The following is a 22,015-nucleotide window of genomic DNA, read 5'->3' on the forward strand; positions in this document are numbered from 1 at the left end:
ACCTTAAACCCCTAAAACCCCTTAAATAATTTCTCATTCCACCTAATAACTTTCAAACTTTCTGATTGTGAGACCAGGCCTACAGGGATCTGAGAGAAAAGAAATCCCAGTTTAATGCTCGGGAATCCTCGGGAGACTGGGCTTTTCTGCTAGATTCATTGGGGAGTCCAGTGGCAGAATACGGTGACAGATACAGACAGGCCTTCTGTAATTAGCAATATAAATGGATGTTTGGGACTCATTTTCATTTAAACAGCTAAATGCCAGCAGCTCGCTTTGGAGCCATAAGCAGCAGAGAGAGTGAGTTCCGGCCCGATGTAACGTAACATTGCAAAGTGGTTGAGATAAGTAGCATAAGCTCTACGTTGTGTTAAAGACTGGTTAATCCAAGCCAAATCCTTAAATTGAGAATTTGTTCCAAAATCAATGTTTGTATTAGTTTTATTTAGAACACAATCACACTCAATCTATTTAGAAACAAATGTAAATTTTCATGTAAATTTCACAGTTTAATTTAATTTAAAACTTGATTGCAAAGTAGTCATGAGCGAAATAGGGTGATTTACTAATTGCTCAATCCATGATTTGATAAGGCTCCAGGTAATAAGCTTTCTTTTTCTCCTTCTTCGGTAGATCACAATACACAAGTCCCTGGACAACAAGGGCAAAAACGTATCCAATGTCACCCTCCCCCAGATGACCACCTTCGTGTGTGGCTGCATCAGGCATTGTGTGGAACCCAGTGCCAAGGTTCTATTTATCCCCAGTGTTGCCAAGGGTGGGTCTGGCCCCATTGTCACGCAATGTCCCAGTCTGCTGGACATTGCTGCACCACCTGTCCTTCATGGAAAAGTTCTTCCAGACCAACACCTTGGACCTCAAGTGTATCAAGCAGTGGTCAGCACAGAACATTCTACAGACACTGCAGGACAAAGACTCAGTGGATAAAGTGGGGTGCTTCTGTTCAGATCATCTGACAGAATGCCTGCTTGCCAGATCTCACCAGCAGGCACCAAAGATTTTATAGAAACATATAAAATTGTGAAAGGGTTAGATGAGATGGAGGCAGAAAAGTTGTTTCCACTGATAGGTGAGACTAGAACAAGGGGACATGGCCTCAAGATTCAGGGAAGTAGATTTAGGATGGAGATGAGGAGGAACTGATTTTCCCAGAGGGTGGTGAATCTGTGGAATTCTCTGCCAATGAAGCTATCTCAGTAAACAAATTTAAGACCAGACTGGATAGATTTTTGCATAGTAGGAGAATTAAGGATTATGGGGAGAAGGCAGGTAGGTGGAGATGAGTCCATGACCAGAACAGCCATGATCTTATTGGCTCAATGGGCCAGATGGCCTACTCCTGCTCCTATTTCTTACGTTCTTATGTAAGACCTTACTTGGCTGATGGTGAGAGGGGCTGTCCCAGTCAGATCCTTCCTGCATGCCAGGAACATCACTCCCACCGCGCGCTGCCCACAGGATGACTGTAATGGGGAAGGAACGGTGCTTAGCTCTTTGCGGACTGTGGATTTATGAAGAGGGAGTGGAGGAACAGGCAAAGGCCTGTGTCGCAGTTCATCACGGGCAGCGGTGTGACAGATCTATGGGCTGTTCAGAGGGGCACACACGGAGTCGAACGTCAGGCGCCGCTGGCAGATCATCAACCCAGAGAAAGATGCTGCCCTTTGGTCTGCCAGCACATTGAGATGCCCATGGAGGAAAGCTGCTGACTGGCACATTTCAGGCTGCAGGCTTATGCGATGAGGGACGCACTGAAGCCACCACAAGGGCTGGGTGAGGAAGCACCACAGCTTAGGTTTCTTCCACTACTGGGCAAGGAAGGGCGGGGTTGAGTGAGGAAGCCCCTCAGTTATTGTAGTAGCACACCTCATGAGTGGCAGCAATGCTATTGACGTGTATGAATTGAATAGAACAGTACAGAAAGCATTGACTATCAATGTAAAGAACGAAAAGGCATTGAGCAGGTTATTCTTGTAAATAAATAATCAATTTTATTTTGCTTTAGAGAACAATGTAGCATCGGCCCTTCTACCCCTTCAACCTGCACCACCCAGTAACCCACAGTTTAACCACAGCCTAAACATGGGACAATTTACAATGACCAATTAACCTACTAACCAGTGTGTCTTTGGGCTGTAGGAGGAAACCCACACATTCTGCAGGGAGGATGCACATATTATGAATAAAGTTAATTTTATTTTTAAAAATCTGATTAAACATTCATTATGGAAAGGCTTTGGACATTTTGTTTGATTTGGAACAACACACAAATTGCCAGAGAATCTCAACAGGTCAGTCATTCTCTATGGAGAGAAACGGACAGTTGAGGTTTCAGATCGAGGCGCTTCATCTTCTCCAGTCTGCTCCACAGATGTTGCCTGATCCAGCAACCTTTGTGTTGCTTCAGATTGGGAACTACAGAGGCATGAGAGAGGAGTTGGAAAGAACACTGGCAGAGGTGATGGCAGAGCAGCAACAGCTGGAATTCCTGGAAGCAATTCGGAAGGCACAGGACATATATCCCAAAGAAGGAGCAGTATTCAAAAGAAATGATTACACAACTGTGACTAACAAGAGAAGTCAAAGCTGGCATAAAAGCCAAAGAGAGGGCATATAATAGAGCAAAAAATAATGGGAAGTTAGAGGATTGGGAAGCTTTTAAAAACCAACAGAAGGCAACTAGAAAAGTCATTAAGAAGGTAAAGATGGAATACAAACGTAAGTAAGCTTGCCAATAATACTAAAGAGGATAACCAAAGTTTCTTCGGATACATCAAATGTAAAAGAGAGGCAAGAGTGGATATCGGACTGCTGGAGCACAATGCTGGAGAGGTAGCAATGGGGGACAAAGAAATGGCAGACAAACTGAATAAGTAATTTGCATCAGTCTTCACGGTGGAAGACACGAGTCATATGGTGGAAGTTCCGGGTGTCGGGGTCATGAAGTGTGTGAAGTTACCATTACTATAGCGAATGTTCTTGGGAAACTGAAAGGACTGAAGGTAGATAAGTCACCTTTTGTGTACACTCCAGAGTTCTGAAAGAGGTGCCTGAAGTGATTGTGAAGGCATTAGTAATGATCTTTAAAGAATCATTGAATTCTGGTGTGATTCCGGAAGACTGGAAGATTGCAAATGTCATTCCACTCTAAAAGAAGGGAGAGAGGCAGAAGAGAAGAAACTATAGGCCAGTTAGTCTGACCTCAGTGGCTGGGAAGATGTTGGAATCAATTATCAAGAATGAGGTCTCAGGGTACTTGGAGGATCAGGATAAAATAGGCTGTAGTCAGCATGGTTTTCTCAAGGGAAAATCTTGCCTGACAATTTTGTTGGAATTCTTTGAAGAAACAAGCAGGATAGACAAAGGAGAATTGGTTGATGTTGTGTACTTGGATTTTCAGAAGGCCTCAGACAAGGTGCCACTCATGAGGCTGCTTAACAAGCTGTGAGCCAATGGGGAAGGATTCTAGCTTGGATAAAGCAATGGCTGATTGGCAAGAGGCAAAGAGTGGGAATAAAGGGAGCCTTTTCTGGCTGGCTACTGGTGACTAGTGGTGTTCCACAGGGGTCCAGGTTGGGACCGTTGTTTCTTACATTCTATATCAATGATTTGGATGATGGAATTCATGGCTTTGTTGCAAATTTTTCTGATGATATGAAGATAGGTGGAGACGCAGGTAGTTTAGAGGAAGTCGAGAGGCTACAGAAGGACAGACAGATTAGGAGAATGGGCAAAGAAGTGGCAGATGGAATACAGTGTCGGGAAGTGTATCGTTATGCACTTTGGTAGAAGAAATGAAAGGGGTGACTATTTTGTAAATGGAGAGAAAATGCAAAAAAACTGAGGCACAGAGGGACTTGTAAGTCCTTGTGCAGGATTCCCTAAAGGCTAATTTGCGGGTTGAGTCTGTGGTGAGGAAGGCAAATGTAATGTTAGCATTCATTCCAAGAGGACTAGAATATAAAAGCAAGGATGTAATGTTGAAGCTTTATAAAGCACTGGTGAGGCCTCACTTGGAGTATTGTGAGCAGTTTTGGACCTCTTAGAAAGGATGTGCTGAAACTGGAGATGGTTCAAAGGAGGTTCATGAAAATGATTCCAGGATTGAATGGCTTGTCATATGACGAGCATTTGATGGTCCTGGGCCTGTATTCACTAGAATTCAGAAGAATGAGGGGTGACCTTGTTGAAACGTATAGAATGGTGAAAGGCCTTGATAGAGTGGATGTGGAGAGGACATTTCCTACAGTGGGAGAGTCTAAGACCAGAGGACAGCCTCAGGATCGAGGGTTGTCCTTTCAGAACAGAGATTAGGAGGAATTTCTTTAGCCAGAGAGTGGTGAACCTGTGGAATTCTTTGCCACAGGCAGCTGTGGAGACAAGTCTTTATGTATATTTAAGGCAGAGGTGGATAGATTCTTCATTGGTCGGGGTGTGAAGGGATACGGTGAGAAGGCAAGAGATTGAGGCTGAGAGGAAAACTGGATCAGCCATGATGAAATAACAGAGCAGACTTGATGGGCCAAATGGCCTAATTCTGTTCCTATATCTTATTACATATTATTTGTGGCCTTATTACCGTATCTGCCATCCCTTGTGCCTCCATTTTTGATATGGGCTTCTTGGTGTCTTTCACTAAGGTGAGGCTATTGAGTCAAGTGAAGTACAATCGTCGATGTAAGGTTTACCTGGAATTGTGAGATGAGGGAAAAGACTCAAAATTCTGGATTAACAGTATTTTGCCTGGGAGAATGATGTGTATGTATGATGACACACTGTTCAAGTTTAATTATTATCTAACCATACATGAATATAGCCAAATGAAACAGCATAGTTCTGGGGCCAAGGTGCAAAACACACTACCAACAGCACACAGTGCAAAGCTCTAGCACATATGGCTACCATAGTAGAAAAATGTACCGTCACAAAAAAATAATAATAATATAGCCCAAGTCCCCGAGTGGCAGGGCCTGTAGATTGATGGTGTGTAGGATGTTCTTTCACCAATCTCTCAACTGCCCTCCAAGAGAAAGTATCACATAAAAAAAGCATACAGAGGAGCTGCTGGATATCAGAAGTTGGAGACAGTATGCTGAGGTAGGTAACCATAATAATTACAGCTGTGCTAAATCTTCCCCGATGTGCTCTTGGTCTACAGTGAAGTAAAATGCAGAACAATAAGCAGGAAAGACAGAGAGATCTACGAAATACCATTTGGTCCTACTCAGGTTGTGCACATATGCACCATTGTACACACATTATTAAATATCCAGTACTATGCAGTGTTGTCACAACTATTTAAATATGAGACTGAGCAAGCCTGGCCAGAAAAAAAAAACAAATCCCTTACTTTCTAGTCCCGGTGACTCCACACTGCAGTGAGGTCATGGACAGTGTACAAATTACAGAGGAGGAAGTGTTCACTGTCCTGAGGTAAGTTAGGCTGGAGAACTCCCCAGGGCCAGGCAAGGTGTTCTCCTGGACGCTGTGAGAAGCTAGTGCAGACATTGCAGGGGCCCTAGCAGAGATATTTAAAATGCCCTTAGCGACAGGTGAGGTGCCAGAGGATTGGAAAATAGCTAATGTTATTCTGTTCTTTTAAGAAAAGCTCTAAAAATAAGCCAGGAAATTTTAGGCTGGTGAGCCTGATATTAGTAATGGGTAAATTATTGGAAAGTGTTCCAAGGGACTGGATATATAAGTACTTGTACAGACAAAGACTGATTAGGGATAGTTAACATGGTGTTTTGCTTGCTAGATCATGTCTAACCAATCTTACAGAGTTTTTCGAGAAATTTATCATGAAAGTTGATGAAGGCCAGGCAGTGAATGTTGTCTTTGTGGACCTTAGCAAGGCATTTGACAAGGTCCTGTAATTTGGAGTATTGTGTGCAGTTCTGGTCATCTACCTAAAGGAACTATACCAATAAGAGTGCAGAGAAAATTTACAAGGATTTTACCAGTAGTAGAGGACCTGCGTTACAAGGAAAGGTTGAATAGGTTAGGACTTTATTCCCTTAAGTGTAGGAGAATGAAGGGAGATTTGATTGAGATATCCAAAATTATGATGGGGATAGATACAATAAATGCAAGCAGGCTTTTTCCACTGATGTTGAGTGAGACTAGAACTAGAGGTCATTGATTAAGTGTGAAAGATGAAATGTTTAAGGGAAGCATGAGGGGATGGTGGATTCTTCTTTAATCAGAGGATGGTGAGAACGTGGAATGAGCTGCCAGCGGAAATTTTGTATTTGGGTTCCATTTCAACATTTAAGAGAAATTGGATAGGTACTGTACATGAATGGGAGAAGTATGGAGGGCAATAGTCCAGGTGCAGGTTGATGGAACTAAGCAGATTAATAGTCTGGCATGGACTAGATGGGCTGAAGGGCCTGTTCCTTTCTGTAGTGTTCTATGACACTCCAGGTCTTTCATGTTGGGCCTTCAGCACCCACTTATCTTCCAGTCCAGGTGACGGCACACCAGGACATGTTGAACCAACTAGATGTAGATACTTATGTTGGAAACATGGTAAGCACTGCAGGTGAGGCTGAAACAGCATGGGTTCAAGTCTCTCTTCCCCAGCATACTACCAGCTAACATCCAGGGCACGGGGAACAACATTGACGTACTAAGAGCGAGACTGATCTACCAAAGAGAACTGAGGGACTGCTGAGTGCTAAGTCTTGTCGAAACATGGCTCGCAGTCACTTCACCCGACTGTGTCATACAACCTGAAGGCCCCTCAATTCACTGGATGGGCCCTACAGCTCTTGTTTATGTCAAAGGTGCTAATGTCGAGCAGATTGAGAGCTTCAACTTCCTAGGGGCAAAGATCACCAATAGCTTGTCTTAGTCCAACAGCATAGATGGTTAAGTGCCTCCTATTCCTCAGGAATTTTGGCAAGTCCTCTTTGACCCTTTCCATTTTTATTGTTGCACCATAGAAAGCATCCTATTTGGATGCATCACGGTTTGTTCTGGCAGCTACTCTGCCCAAAGACACAAGGATCTGCAGAGAGTTGTGGGCACAGATCAGCATATCATGGAGACCAGCCTCTTCTCCATATACTTCATGTATAGCTCTTGCCGCCCCAGTAAAGCAGAGAGCATAATCAAAGACCCCACCCACCCTGGTCATTCTCTGTTCTCCCTCCTCCCATTGGGAAGAAGATGCAAAAGTCTGAAAGCACGTATCACCAGGATCAAGAACAGCTTCTGTCCTACCATTATAAGACTATTAAATAATACCCTAGTGCACTAAGATGGTCTCTTGAGCTCAGTTTACCTGACTAGGATCTCGCACCTTATTGACAATCTGCAGTGCATTTTCTTTGTAACTCTATCAGTTAACTCTGTGCTCTGTTACTTTTGTACTACTTCAATAAACTGCTGAATTGATGTATATGAACAGTATACAAGACAAGTTTTTAACTGTACCTTGGTACACGTGACAACAATAAACCAATTTAGCAGTATCCCAAACTTAACTAAAACCATCAGCAAATCTTCAAAAGAAATTCAGGAGAGGAATAACCATTGTTATTTATTTATCATAGAAAAAGCAAAATGACAAATTTCTTAAATAATACAACTGTCTCCTATTTGTATTAAAGCAGTTTTATTGCTGTGTGGCAATTCTTTTAAGAACATTTCTCCATTAAGTGATATGAAGAGCATGAAGTTAGCAGGCAGAAAAAAAACTTTGATTTTAAACTTTATTGGAATACATAGTTTAAAAGCAGTGAGATGATGTTTAAGAAGTTCACACATTAATTTACAATATTATTATTCACATTTTCTTACAACATTTTCAGTGCAGACACACAGGACGTGACAGTACATTGTTCTATATACATTTGACAGGAAAGGAAAAGAAACATTCCGAAAAGAGAATGAAACTATTTTTGAACTTTAGCTCCTAAAAGTAGTGTGATTAATTTCATTGGAACATGATCGGGAAAAGTTTAGAGCAGGTGTTCCCAAACTTTTTTTATGCCATGGACCAATACCATTAAGCAAGGGGTCTGAGGACTCTAGGTTGGGAACCCCTAGTTTAGAGGAATTGGGTCAAATGCAGGGAAATGGGACCAGCTTAGATGGATATCTTGGTCAACGTGGATAAATTGGGCCAAGAGCCTGTGTCATGTTATATTACTCAATGACTCTACACCTCTCTCATTTTGCATGGAATGGATTTAGACATACAATCCCTAAATCAAACCTGCTCTTCACTATCACTGACATTGATAATTCCACTCTCCTGAGACTTTTGAAGTACATTCCAAGCATATTATATTCTACCCTTTTAAATGATGTCTCAACAATATATATTACTTTTTGCTTAAGTCAAACAGTCACTACGTGACTTTGCAAATTCCTTCATGATTGAAAGTGATTTTAGGAAGTTAGGAGGTGATTTTTAAAATTAATTCATGTTGTTTATAATTCACATTTAAGAAATATTACTTCCGGAACTTCTATGCAGTTAACATCGAAGCATGTTGAAGAACTAAAGTTTTGGGAATAATCTTTGCTGCTTGATTTTGATCTCTTTCCTTGTACTTTGCTGGGTAAAGCGAGGAGAGCTGCTTGGTACTACATTAAGCATCTTCATTGCTCCTGCACAATTATCTGGCTTTAGATGCCTGAGTAATATACTTTGTAACATTTAATATTGAGTTTTACTGGGTATAACCTACATTGCTACCTACAACTCCTTTTCAATGTACGGTAGATAAGAGTTAGCTTTCTTCTGTTTTTTTACTGGCAATAAAATAATAAAAACCCTTTCTTAATAACACACAACAATAGCGATCAGAGGAAGTTGTCCATCACTATAAAAGAAGATCACAGGCAAATTTAACAATTTTCTATTGAGTGTGTATCATTCAATTTACTTTAGGGACTGGTGCTCCAACATGGATTATAGTTCTATTTTCCGGTGTTACTAATTGCTCAGGGTACAATGCAAAGGTCTTAGTAAAACAACACACCATTTGAGTCATACTAGTTGATGTTTAGAAAACTTTCTATCAAGTAAAACTTGGACCTGCAGACTGTTGGAAGCCTTAGGTCTTCTGAAGATTACATACTCAGACTGAAGATGCCTCTCTTATGATACTGGATGCCTTTCCTTAATCAGCGAGATCAAACGTATTATTCTAGCAATATGTAGCAGGTATTTTTTTATGGTTATTGCATTATGGAAATGTGGTTTTAACTTTCCTCCAAGATTACTTTTAATGGTCTAGTCCTTAATGGTTTATCCACAGCAATGACCCTAACACAATTAAAAATAACCTTCTCCAATGTCCTTTTTAATCAGCTGATGGGCTCACAGTAAGAGGATGAGGATTAGGGTTACCATCTGTGAAGCTTTCTCTGTTCTTTGAGAGCTGTGCTGCTCTATGTCGGTGTGTTTATCTTTTTCACAACTGCAAGAAAGGACAAGAAGAATTGAACTATAGTCTATTACCATTAGTTCAATCAAGCATTTAATTTTAAGCATTATAAGAGCTTGTAGATGCTTGAATCTGGAACAACATATGAGGCGCTGGAGGAACTCAATGGGTCCAGCAACAGCAATGGAAGGAAACAGACCAGCAAAGTTTCAGCTCAAGATCCTTCACCTGGACATTTAGTTGAAGGGTCTCAACTGGAAACATCAACTGCCCACCTCCCTCCATAGGGGCCTGTGGAGTTACTCCTGAATCTGTTGTGTTCTAAGTTTTTAGTCTCAGAATATCCTCTAAATTGATTACCGTCTTCCAGATTGCCAGCATTCACATAATTAATAGTGATACGAGAAAATAGATGGCAGTTTTTTTTTAACTAACCACAGGAAGCTCTAAAATGCTGTTAACTCACTGTCATCATATGGAGAACACAGTAACAGATTTGAGTACAGCAAGATTGCACAAATAACAGTAACATCATTAGCAAGGACACCTGTTCAAGCATTTTGGAGAGAGGTTAAATACTGGGCAAGACAATATTCTTGGAATGATGCAACGGATCACTTACATCTACTTGGGAAAGATCCAAACAAATTGAGTGAACATTTGATCAGGAAGAAGATACCAGTGACTAGGCAACACTCCCCTGCATTGCTCCACAGTACCAGCTGGGATTACGTTTTCAAGTGGGGTCTGAAATATTCATAATCAAAGCCAAACTTAGAGAAGCCAAAGGATAAGCACGTTATGGGATTGAAGATGGACCTTGCTGTTTTATGGGGAGAAGGCATTACAATGGGGTATATCAGCCATAGTGTAATGGCAGAGCAGACTCAATGGGCTGAATAGCCTAATTCTGCTCCTATGTCTTATGGTCTTATGTCTTATATTGAGGATTAGCTTTGTGAACTGATATTATACAACCAATGAATCTGTCTGATCTAAAAATAAATGTTGCATTGAACCTGAATCTTCCCTGAAGTTGTCACTGGACCCCTCACACATAATAAAACCAGAATTTTTCTGGCATACTCAGCCAGTATTTAAGCAAAGAGAATGAGAGTGACCTTTTTAGATCAAAGACCCTTCAGCAGAACAGGGCAAGAAGAAAGCAAATTGGAGAGAGAGTGAGAGAGAGGGATAGATAAGGTAAAGGGAAGATTGCTGCCATTGTGAAGCTAGGGTTGCTAGCGAGGTAAGACACAGACATAGTCATCTGGTTTACAGATTTTATCGGTGTCTTCATCCTGCTAAGTTAACTCTGTTTCTTCCTCCTCACAGATGCTGCCTGACCTGCTGAATGTTTGCAATATTTTCCAATTTTGCTTCAGTTTTCTAACATGCGCAGGTTTTATAATTTCCTTTACACACAATGCCTGCTTCACCCTCTGTCATACAGACATTGTTATAATAGAGCCAAGGCTGGGTTTCTCTGCTCAGGATTCTTGAATTGATCCTGACTAAGCTCAAACAGGGATGATAGATAGATAGATAGATAGATAGATAGATAGATAGATAGATAGATAGATAGATAGATAGATAGATAGATAGATAGATAGATAGATAGATAGATAGATAGATAGATAGATACTTTATTCATCCCCATGGGGAAATTCAACTTTTTTTCCAATGTCCCATACACTTGTTGTAGCAAAACTAATTACATACAATACTTAACTCAGTAAAAAATATGATATGCATCTAAATCACTATCTCAAAAAGCATTAATAATAGCTTTTAAAAAGTTCTTAAGTCCTGGCGGTAGAATTGTAAAGCCTAATGGCATTGGGGAGTATTGACCTCTTCATCCTGTCTGAGGAGCATTGCATCGATAGTAACCTGTTGCTGAAACTGCTTCTTTGTCTCTGGATGGTGCTATGTAGAGGATGTTCAGAGTTATCCATAATTGACCGTAGCCTACTCAGCGCCCTTCGCTCAGCTACCGATGTTAAACCCTCCAGTACTTTGCCCACGACAGAGCCCGCTTTCCTTACCAGCTTATTAAGACGTGAGGCGTCCCTCTTCTTAATGCTTCCTCCCCAACACGCCACCACAAAGAAGAGGGCGCTCTCCACAACTGACCTATAGAACATCTTCAGCATCTCACTACAGACATTGAATGGACAATAAATGCTATTTATTTTATGCATTGCCTCTGATTTCAGCATTCCAAACCTGCATATCAACACAAGTCATTGATAAGGGAAACCGAACTCTTCAACCCTATAACAATTTACCTGTTTAAATCTACCTGACAATCTCAAGCAAATGTAAGCAATGAAAATGGATTGGATCGCTCTTCTGTCGGAAGATTTATACAGGAAAATACACAAAACGTAGAAGCTTATGCATTTGTAGAAATAAATTACCTGGGCAGTCTCCTTTTGAAGTTTTAATGCTTTCATTTTTTTGTATCTTGCCATTTCTTCCATCTGCAAACCATGAGTACTTTGCCTAAATAAAAGCATGTTTAGTTGAGATGAGTTGTTGCTGGTCCTAGAGTTATTGTGCAATTTCTAGTACAGGTGGACCCCAAGTGACCCACCATGTCCACTTGGAACAGAACAGTTCCTTCCCTCTTCACTGTCATCCACTCAGTTATATCTTAATGTCATCTGAAATTAACTCTGTAATGTTCACATAGTTAAATTCAAATCTTTGATATACATCACAAAATGCAAGTGAGTCAGCATGAGTTCTGAGGAACCCCCATTCAAACAGCCTACCAGTCAACAGAAGCACCAACTCTGAGCCAACTAGGGATTCAACTCACTGCTCTTATTTGCATCATAGAAACATAGAAAACCTACAGCACAATACGGGCCCTTCGACTCACAATGCTGTGCCGAACATGTACTTACTTTAGAAATTACCTAGGGTTACCCATAGCCCTCTGTTTTTCTAAACTCCATGTACCTATCGAGGAGTCTCTTAAAAGACCCTATCATGTCCGCCTCCACCTCGCAAGCAGCCCATTCCACACACTCACCACTCTCTGTGTAAAAACCTTACCCCTGACATCTCCTCTGTACCTACTTCCAAGCACCTTAAAACCGTGTCCTCTTGTGATAGCCATTTCAGCCCTGGGAAAAAGCCTCTGACTACCCACACAATCAATGCTCTCATCATCTTATACACCTCTATCAGGTCACCTCTCATCCTCCATCGCTCCAAGGACAAAAAAGTTCACTCAACCTATTCTCATAAGGCATGCTCCTCCTTGTAAATTTCCTCTGCACCCTTTCTATAGTTTCCACATCCTTCCTGTAGTAAGGTGACCAGAACTGTGCACAGTACTCCAAGTGGGGTCTGACCAGGGTCCTATATAGATGTAACATTACCCTCTCAGCTTTTAAATTCAATTCCACGACTGATGAAGGCCAATACACCATACGCCTTCTTAACCACAGAGTCAACCTGCGCAGCAGCTTTGAGTGTCCTATGGACTCGGACGCAAGATCCCTCTGATCCTCCACACTGCCAATAGTCTTACCATTAATACAGGTGTCCCCCACCTTTACAAAAGTAGAGTGTTCCTATGAAACCTTTCTTAAGCTGAAATGGCATAAAGCAAAGAACCATTAATTTATATAGGAAAATTTTTTGTAAAAGCAAAAATCCTCTTTGTAATGCGAAAACAGGTTACTAATGTATGTCTTTTGCAAAAGCAAAGTGGCATAAAGTGAACATTCGTAAAGCGGGGACACCTGTATTATATTCTGCCATCATATTTGACCTACCAAAATGAACCACCTCACACTTATCTAGGTTGAACTCCATCTGCCACTTCTCAACCCAGTTTTGTATCCTATCAATGTCCCACTGTAACCTCTGGCAGCCCTCCACACTATCCACAACAACCCCAACCTTTGTGTCATCAGCAAATTTACTAACACATCGCTCCATTTCCTCATCCAGGTCATTTATAAAAATCACAAAGGGAAGGGGTCCCAGAACAGATCCCTGAGGCACACCACTGGTGACTTAACTCCATGCAGAATATGACCTGTCTACAACCACTCTTTGCCTTCTGTGGGCAAGCCAGTTCTGGATCCACAAAGCAATGTCCCCTTGGATCCCATGGCTCCTCTCCTTCTCAATAAGTCTTGCATGGGGTACCTTATCAAATGCCTTGCTTAAATTCATATACACTACAGCTACTGATCTACCTTCATCAACGTGTTTAGTCACATCCTCAAAAAGTTCAGTCAAGCTCTTAAGGCATGACCTCCCTTTGACAAATCCATGCTGACTATAATTTTATGATCTTATTTCCCTAATTAGTCTGTCACATATGACTTTGTTAAAACATTTTTAAAGTGCATCAGAATCAAGTTTAATATCACTAGGATGTTGTGAAATATGTTGTTTTGTGGTAGCTGTACATTACAGTACATAATAAAAATCTATAAATTACAATAAGAAAAGAAAAAATACACAAATTAAATATGTAGTGCAAAAACGGGGCAAAAAAAGAGAAAAAAATAGTGACACACACAAAAATCTGGAGGAACTCAGCAGGTCAGGCAGCATCTATTGAAAAGAGTAAACAGTCGACATTTCAGGCCAAAACCCTTCATGAGTCCTGATCAAGGGTCCTGTTCCAAAATGTTGACTGTTCACTCTTTTCAATAGATGCTGCCTGGCCTGCTGAGTTCCTCCAGCATTTTGTGTGTGTTGCTTGGATTTCCAGCATCTGCAGATTTTCTCTTGTTCATGAAAAAAATAGTGAGGTAGTATACATAGGTTTATTGTCCATTCAGAAATCTTAAGTCAGAGGAGAAGAAACTGATCCTAAAATATCAAACAGACTACCTTTATCAACTTTCTTTGTTGTCCATACACAATTTTCTTATATAAGTCCTTGTCCATGCATCCTTAAACAATCACTTAAAGGGCATTTCAGATTTTTTCCAGTTATTCACCTGCTACTATATCTTTAATTAATCAGTCTATTCCCTTTTCACATTTTAAATAATGGGGCCACGTCAATAGCCTTCCTGTCCTTTGACAATATGATGGCATTTAAAGAGGATCTAAAAAATGGTGATCGGAACCTACAATATTGCTTACATTACTATTGCCAAGGTACTACCATGTAGACTTGACATAGTTACTTTACTTACCCGGGCTTCAGTTCTGGAGGCTTTGGCAAAGGCTTAGTAAAACCAACTTTCCCCACCAGCCAGTAGGTCTCATCAAAGTCTGTACCCTTTCAGCAAAGGACATTGACACAGTATCAGTTACATTTTCAGCACCAGTGAATCCAAAGTGAGGGAATCTTATCAGGAAACAGTGGAAACAGTGCATACCTTCAGTTCCGCCTTGTCTCTTGGCTCCACATTATAACCCTCATCCAGGCTTATAAGAATTTTAACAGTTGTGTGATTGACATGTATGCGATAGGCTACAAAATAATCGAAAGGTGTGTAACTTTTTTTGATGTCATTTCGTTTCAATTAACTTACATCACCATGTCCACCCCATCCCCCTCAGTACCCCTCTAGTGGAACGACATTTAATATGCCAATCAGCAAACAGAAAGCTTTTTAATTTTAATTTTTAATTTTGTCATTTTAAAATTTTTTATTTTCTCTCTCATGTCTCTTTTCTCTCTGTATTGTGCCTGATGGCCTATTTTCTGTTGTTCATGGGTGGACTATTTACTATTATGAGGGTAGACAAACAGCTATGGCATCACCAGCAATCCTCACCAAGTACCCTCTCTCCAGCAGAAGGCATTGAATAACAGTTGATGATAATTCCCATCATTAACGAATTTAAACCGCATGACAGAATCGCAAGGCTGGCTGCTGAAACAAACTGTACTGGAGTGTGAGCCTAGAAGGTTCTGACAGCTTAGTCATGTACTGGCTCTCACTGAGTCAAAGATCTTTACATGCCATTCAAACAAGTTATCATTACTGAAGGCAGATGGGACCTCCTGACAATCTCAAGATTTTTCCTTCATCTGCACTTTCTGAAACTTGAAAAGTAATTGCCAACTTAGAAGTCAAAGCAAGTTCTACATTCTAGTATTCTATAAGTGCCCATTTTCAAACAAGTGATCTGCTATGAATGACACAGGAAATCAGAGACTTCTCGTCATGCTAGTTAGTCACCTTGCCCTGTAGATTCCATACGAGAGGCTGTAGTGACGGTATCTCCGAAAAGACAATAGCGTGGCATAGTCAGACCCACAACTCCGGCCACTGATGGTCCTACAAAAGTCAACATATTGTCATATCTGCAGCAGAAACTGTGAAGGTGAAATTTCTTCTTTGAAAGTGAATAGGCAATAAGCAAGATCTTGAGAATACACTGCAACTTCTCCCGATGTTCTGTATCTAATATATTTAAGACAGAGGTTGATAGATTCTTGATTGGGCAGGGCAGGAAGGGATACAGGGAGAAGGTAGGAGATTGGGGCGGAAAGGAAAATTGGATCAGCCATGATGAAATGATGGAGCAGATGTGATGGGCCAAATGGCCTAATTCTGCTCCTATATCAAAAAAAAAATGTGATAGGTGAAGCCAGGTGAGTGGGAAAGGTAAAGGGATGGAGAAGGAATTTGATAGGAAAGGAGAGTGGACCATTGGAAAAAGGGAAGAAAGAGGGGCTCCGGGGGGGGGGGGGGGGGGTGGTGATAGGCAGGTGAGGAGGTAACAGGCTAAAGAGGAGAATGGAAGAAGAGGGAAGGGGGAGAGAAAAACAAAACAGAGAAAAAGAATTAACAGAAGGAAAAATCGATGTTCATGCCATTAAGTTGGAGGCTATTTAGACACAATATGAGAAGTTACCCTGAGAGTGGCCTCATCATGGCAGAAGAGTAGGCCATGGAGTGATACAGTGGAATGGGAGTGAGATAGAAATTAAAATGGTTGGCCTCTGGCGAAATCTGCTTCTGGCGGATGGAGTGGAGGTGCTCGGCAAAGCGGTCTCCCGATTTACATCAAGTCTCACCAATGTGGAACAGGCGGCATCGGGAGCACTGGATACAATAGATGGCCCCAACAGATTCACGGGTGAAGTGTTACCTAATCTAGAAGGACAGTTTGGGGCCCTGAATGGAGGCGAGGGAGGAGGTGATTGGGCAGGTGTAGCATTTCAGTCGCTTGCGGGGGGGGGGGGGGGGGGAGATGTGCTAGCAGGGAGATTGGTGGGGAGAGATGAATGGACAAGGGAAACACAGAGAGAGCAATCTCTGTGGAATGGTAGGTAAGGACAAGAGGAACTTGTGTTCCCTGGGGTGAACACTGATGTCCAGGGTATGGAGGAGATGAGGGTGATGTCCGTGTCAATGGTAGTGAAAAATAAGCCCTTTCTCAGCTTATTTTCCTGTCACACATTCTCTGTCACTCATTCACATGCAAAACGCTATCACATGCTCATCATTAGGGAATTTATTGTTAGTGTCCTGACCGATGTTTACCTCATTCCCCATCTGGTCACAGTCACATTTGACAGTTAACTGTTCCCAGACTGGCTGCTGGAGTTATTCACCATATAGGGGACCAGCTATAAAATTACGAGATAGTTTTTTAAAAAATTTTCAATTTTATGTTGTCACTTTTGATTATGCTGCAATTCAACAAGTTGTAGAGCCTCACTAGCAGACAACATAGTCTGGGATATCAGAGAGATGACATCTGGGTTCTGTACCTCCATCTGTGTGTCTCGACTCTGGCAGGAAGTGGAGCACTGCGAAGTTATCCCCAGCATTTCATCCCAAAGCGATAAGTCTTCCTCTTGACCAGTCATTCTTGCCATATTTTTTAGTTTTTTTTGCTATTTTGCTGTTTGCCCCACTAGAGACTATGCAGCAGCCACACCAGAATCTCTAGATTCAAAAATAGTTACTTCCCCCAAGCCATTGGGCTGATCAAACACCTCCACCCATGAACACACCCCACCACTACTGCATATACATCAGCCACTCCTCTCCTCTCCCCCCTCAGCACCCTCCATCTCCCCCCATGCACTACCACTTTATGATCACACCTCAAAGCTACACTGACACAGTTTGCCCTGCTTCTACCTAAAAGAGTTCCGCTTGCCAAGAGTCCGTGTGTCACTTTGTCGTTTCCTGTTAGTCACTTTATGTTTAGATAATCCTCCGCCAGAGCCCAAGAAGAAAAGGGTGAGCTGCCTCAACAACTATCACCCAATACAAGGATGACCTTCCAGGTTTCCTGAAGTCTTGCTTCAAGAAGAGAAAAATTCCAAACGAATTGAAGAAATACCTCCAGCATGTGGTGTCACTGAAATATGAGGAAAAACCAGATTATGCAGAAATACGTAAACAACTGAAAGGTGGTCTTCAAAGGCTGAAAGCCTCACCAGATGATCCCTTGGATCTTACAATAACCACTATTTGAAAATTTCACTAGTCAACTGTGAAGCCAACATATTATGTTGAGATAATTGTCAAAACATATGCCTTATAAGATGCATGGTGCCAATTTGTTTTTAAATCGTGCATTTTATAGCTTTTTGGCCGGAGTTACTCTACAAGTTTTTCATGAACTTGGGTCAATGTGTGCCTCTGTGACTTTTCAAATTTCTATATTTACATTTAGTGTTTTTAAATAAAATTGAAAGATACTCTTGTGAAGGGATTTTTGTAGCTGCATTTTTAATGTTGTTTCTCACCTGCAATGTATTTTTCTCCAGCTGGATCATTGCACCAATGTCACCATTGGCTATTGTCTGTAATCTACTTGTCCAAAAATAAACTCTTAGAAAGGTTAAAAAAAACAACTATCACCCAGTGGCACTCACATCTACTGTGATGAAATGCTTTGTGAGATTGGTCAAACCAGAATCAACAGCTGCCTAGGCAGGGGACTGAACCCGCTGCCATTTGCCTATCACCACAATAGATCGACAGCAAATGCAATCTCAGTGGCTTTCCGCTTGAACTTGCATCACCTGGACAACAGCAATACCTATATCAGACTGCTGTTTATTGACTATAGCTCAGCGTTCAACACAATCGTACTCTCAGTTATAATCAGTAAGCTCCAAACCTGGGTCTCTGTACCTCCCTCTGCAACTGGATCCTTGACTTCCTCACCCAGAAACTACTGTCTGTGCTCGGAAATAACATTACTGACAATCAACACTGGTGCACATCAAGGATGTTTATTAGTCCATTGCTCTACTCTCTCTACACCCATGACTAGGCACAACTCAAACGGTATCTGTAAATTTGCCGATGACACAACTATTGTTGGCAGAATTTCAAATGGTGACAAGGAGGCATACAGAAGTGAGATAGATCACATGGTTCAGTGGTGGCGTAACAACAACCATATACTCAATGTCAGTAAGACCAACAAATTGATTGTGGACTTCAGGAAGGGGCAGTCAAGGAACACGCATCAGTCCTCATTGAGAGATCAGTAGTAGAAAGGGTGAGCAGTTTCAAGGTCCTGGGTTTCAACATTTCTGAGGATCTATCCTGGGCTCAACATGTTGATGCATTTACAACAAAGACATGACAGCAGCTATATTTCATTAGGATTTTGAGAACTGGTATGTCGCCAAAGACACACAACTTTCTGCAGACGTACTGTGCAGAGCATTCCAACTGGTTGCATCGCCATCTGGAATGGAGAGGCCACTGCACAGGATCAGAAAAAACTGCAGGAAGTTGAAACCCTGCCAGCTCCATCATGGGCACTAACTTCCTGCGCATCCAGGACACCTTCAAAAGCCAGTGTCTCAAAAAGGTGGCATCCATCATTAAGGACCCCCATCACCCAAAACATGCCCTATTCTCATTGCTACCATCAAGGTGGAGGTACAGGATCCTGAAGACACACACTCAATGTCTCAGGAACAGCTTCTTTCCCTCTGCCATCAAGTTTCTGAATGAACAATGAACCCATTAATACTACTTGAGTATTTTATTTCTATCTTTTTGCACTACTTATTTAATTTAATTTTCTTTTTTATATATACTTTTTATTGTAATTTATAGTTTATATTATGTATGGCAATGGACTTATTTTGTGACATAAGCCTGTAATAATAAACCTGATTCTGACTTTATGTATATACAGTTAGCCTATGTATATAAGTTAATCTTACATATATCCAGCCAACTGGTTTATTGTACATTGAGTTTTATAGAAATGCTAATGTATTTATATTTACTGTGTTCTTTATACTTTGTTTTTGTTACACTGCATCAGATCCAGAGTTACAATCACTTTCTTCTCCTCTACACTCATGCCCTGAAGAATGATAATAAGCAATCTCGAATCTTGAATCTTGATCTTCCAAGTGACACGAACTGATTACCACTGCATGCAAAAATGGATGTGCAGCATCTACATTAACATTATGCAGTATTCACATCAGGTCCTTCCCAGTCACAGTGTGACCCTACAGTGGGGGCTTACCTGAGTGCAGCCCTATCCTTATTCTGACTGGCACGTCTGGCATATGCCTCATTTTAAAGGTGCCCACTGAGCTCAGGATATCCAGAGACATATTTGCAATCTCAGCCGCGTGTCTGTTCCCGTTCCGCTTTGGAAGACCAGAGACAACCATGTAAGCATCCCCAATTGTTTCCACCTGCGGAGAAAACACGAAGATTTTAGCATTTTCCATATTCGTCGCTGAAATCTTCCTAACTTGTTCTTTACAATCTGGAAGCATTACCAACATTGAACAGCTATTTGATTAGTCTCCCAATACCTTCATCCAGCTTGGCTTAATTTCCCACGTTCATAGAAGCTATGCTTCCTGATCCCTAACTTTGCTGAAACTTCTCCAGAAAAGGCTGTCAGACAAAGCATGGGCGATTTTCCTTCTCTTTGGAATATTCTGATTGATGCCTAGCTAATATATAATTAAAATTGTTCATGTTCCTCTCTACCACTGTTGGCTCTTTGGAAGAGGGTAATAAATGTCTTGGATAGAAAATTTGTTAGTTGGATTCATCTGCTTCTGAGAATGGGGTTACCTTTATCCCTTCTATCTGGGAGAAGTTATCCTATTACTGATTAGATGAAGCATAGGAAAAAACATAAAACTTAATAATGCAGAGAGATGAGATTATGCATAAGTTTAAACTCTGTATTTGTGATGTAACCAATGTTATCTGAAGTTATTCATCGTTCTTTAAAAATTGTTAATACTTTCTATCTTATATAACTTCCTTTGATTGGGAGAGATGTGTACAGAGAAAATAGGAACTTATTTCTATTGTATATTAATCTGAAATAGCCAGATTTCAAATGGAGAAGGGTCTCACTTCATTGTTTATAATGTGGAGAGGCATACATTAAAATATTAAAGCAAACCCTTTGGTAGCAAAGGAAACTGGTTTAAATGTGTTTATGTAAGAATCTTCACCGACAGAGGAATGTTAACTGTAGTGCTCTAGTGAATAGCTCTGTAGCTTAATCTTTTGTTGTAGGTTTGTTAAACACCATGGTGATACATTTAAAGAAGGCAAGGGATCCCTATTGCTTTGATCATCATAAGTGTCAAGGCCAAAGGGAGGTTGTAAAATTGATTCATTACATAGACTCCCTCAGATAAACCAAGAATTTGGAGTATTAGTTTAAGGAAATGTCACAGAAATGAAGGGTCTTTTCATCTACATTAAGGTTAGGAGTAGATTGGAACAGAGTAGTTCAAGTTTATGGTTGTTAATTATATTGTTATGGTTGTTAACAGTAGAGATCAAGGTATATTTTGGTAAAACAGATAAAATCAGAGGCAGTTGTGTCTTTCAGCTGAACACTAATGCTATATCTTTTGGCAATGAGTTCACTCCATTATTGTGCCTTTATGTTGGCATGTAACAATAAGTGAGCATCACACTCTTAATATCTTCTTACTTTATATTTCTCTTATTTATGCGTGCACAGCACATTTACATTTGCTTGGCCTCCTTGCAAAAGGCTAGGTTTATGCAATAGCATTGAGCATAGTCTTTTTTTTTAAGATTTAGTATGCAGGTTAGAATATTAAATATGACATTGCTTTGTCCTGGGCATTTGTAGCACACAATGACCATCCTTAAGGAAGATGGCAGACATGAATCAATCCAAGATGTACTTTCATAGTCAGGAAGAGTAAACTGGTAAATTAAGTAAACCTTTACAGCTCCTCGTGGCTCTAAACAAATCTACATTAAGGAGTCTTCACTTCTGGTGTGACAACATTCATTAGAAACATAGAAATCTACAGCACATTACAGGCCCTTCAGCCCACAATGTTGTGCCGACCATGTAAGCTACTCTAGAAACTGCCTAGAATTTCCCTACCGCATAGCGCTCTATTTTTCAAAGCTCTGTATACCTATCTAACAATCTCTTAAAAGACCCTATTGTATTCTTGTTAGAGAATCATAAAACTTTTCTTCCCATTAATTTATAAATTCATAATCTTGAGAACCCCTCCATTCCTGTCACCTGGTGCAAAAATGCACAACAAATTGAATAATGCTGGTAACAATAGAGAAATTGACAGTATGAATGCAACCACAGAAGGCTTGTTCACTGACAACTAAACA

The 22,015-nt window shown here is 40.8% G+C and overlaps 1 protein-coding gene across 3 annotated transcripts in view; it reads right to left on the bottom strand.

The window, feature by feature from the left end:
• Window positions 1-7,725: 7,725 nt before the first annotated feature.
• The window catches only part of LOC140734246 (retinal guanylyl cyclase 2-like), a 52,879-nt gene continuing 38,589 nt past the window's right edge, over window positions 7,726-22,015 (bottom strand). Inside the window, exons 15-20 of one of the 3 annotated variants that reach the window (XM_073057950.1) lie at window positions 19,890-20,064; window positions 15,602-15,700; window positions 14,792-14,886; window positions 14,606-14,691; window positions 11,849-11,933; window positions 9,352-9,458 (exon numbers count right to left, since the gene is read on the bottom strand). In XM_073057950.1, the coding sequence (XP_072914051.1) occupies window positions 9,453-9,458; window positions 11,849-11,933; window positions 14,606-14,691; window positions 14,792-14,886; window positions 15,602-15,700; window positions 19,890-20,064 (546 nt within the window). In that variant the 3' untranslated portion in view covers window positions 9,352-9,452. Of the gene's footprint in view, window positions 9,459-11,848; window positions 11,934-14,605; window positions 14,692-14,791; window positions 14,887-15,601; window positions 15,701-17,482; window positions 17,742-19,889; window positions 20,065-22,015 lie in introns of those variants that run through there. The other 2 variants (XM_073057949.1, XM_073057951.1) reach the window with 2 other exon arrangements.

The sequence above is a fragment of the Hemitrygon akajei genome, chromosome 10 (genome assembly GCF_048418815.1).
Source record: "Hemitrygon akajei chromosome 10, sHemAka1.3, whole genome shotgun sequence".
In the NCBI taxonomy this organism is placed as follows: Eukaryota; Metazoa; Chordata; class Chondrichthyes; order Myliobatiformes; family Dasyatidae; genus Hemitrygon; species Hemitrygon akajei.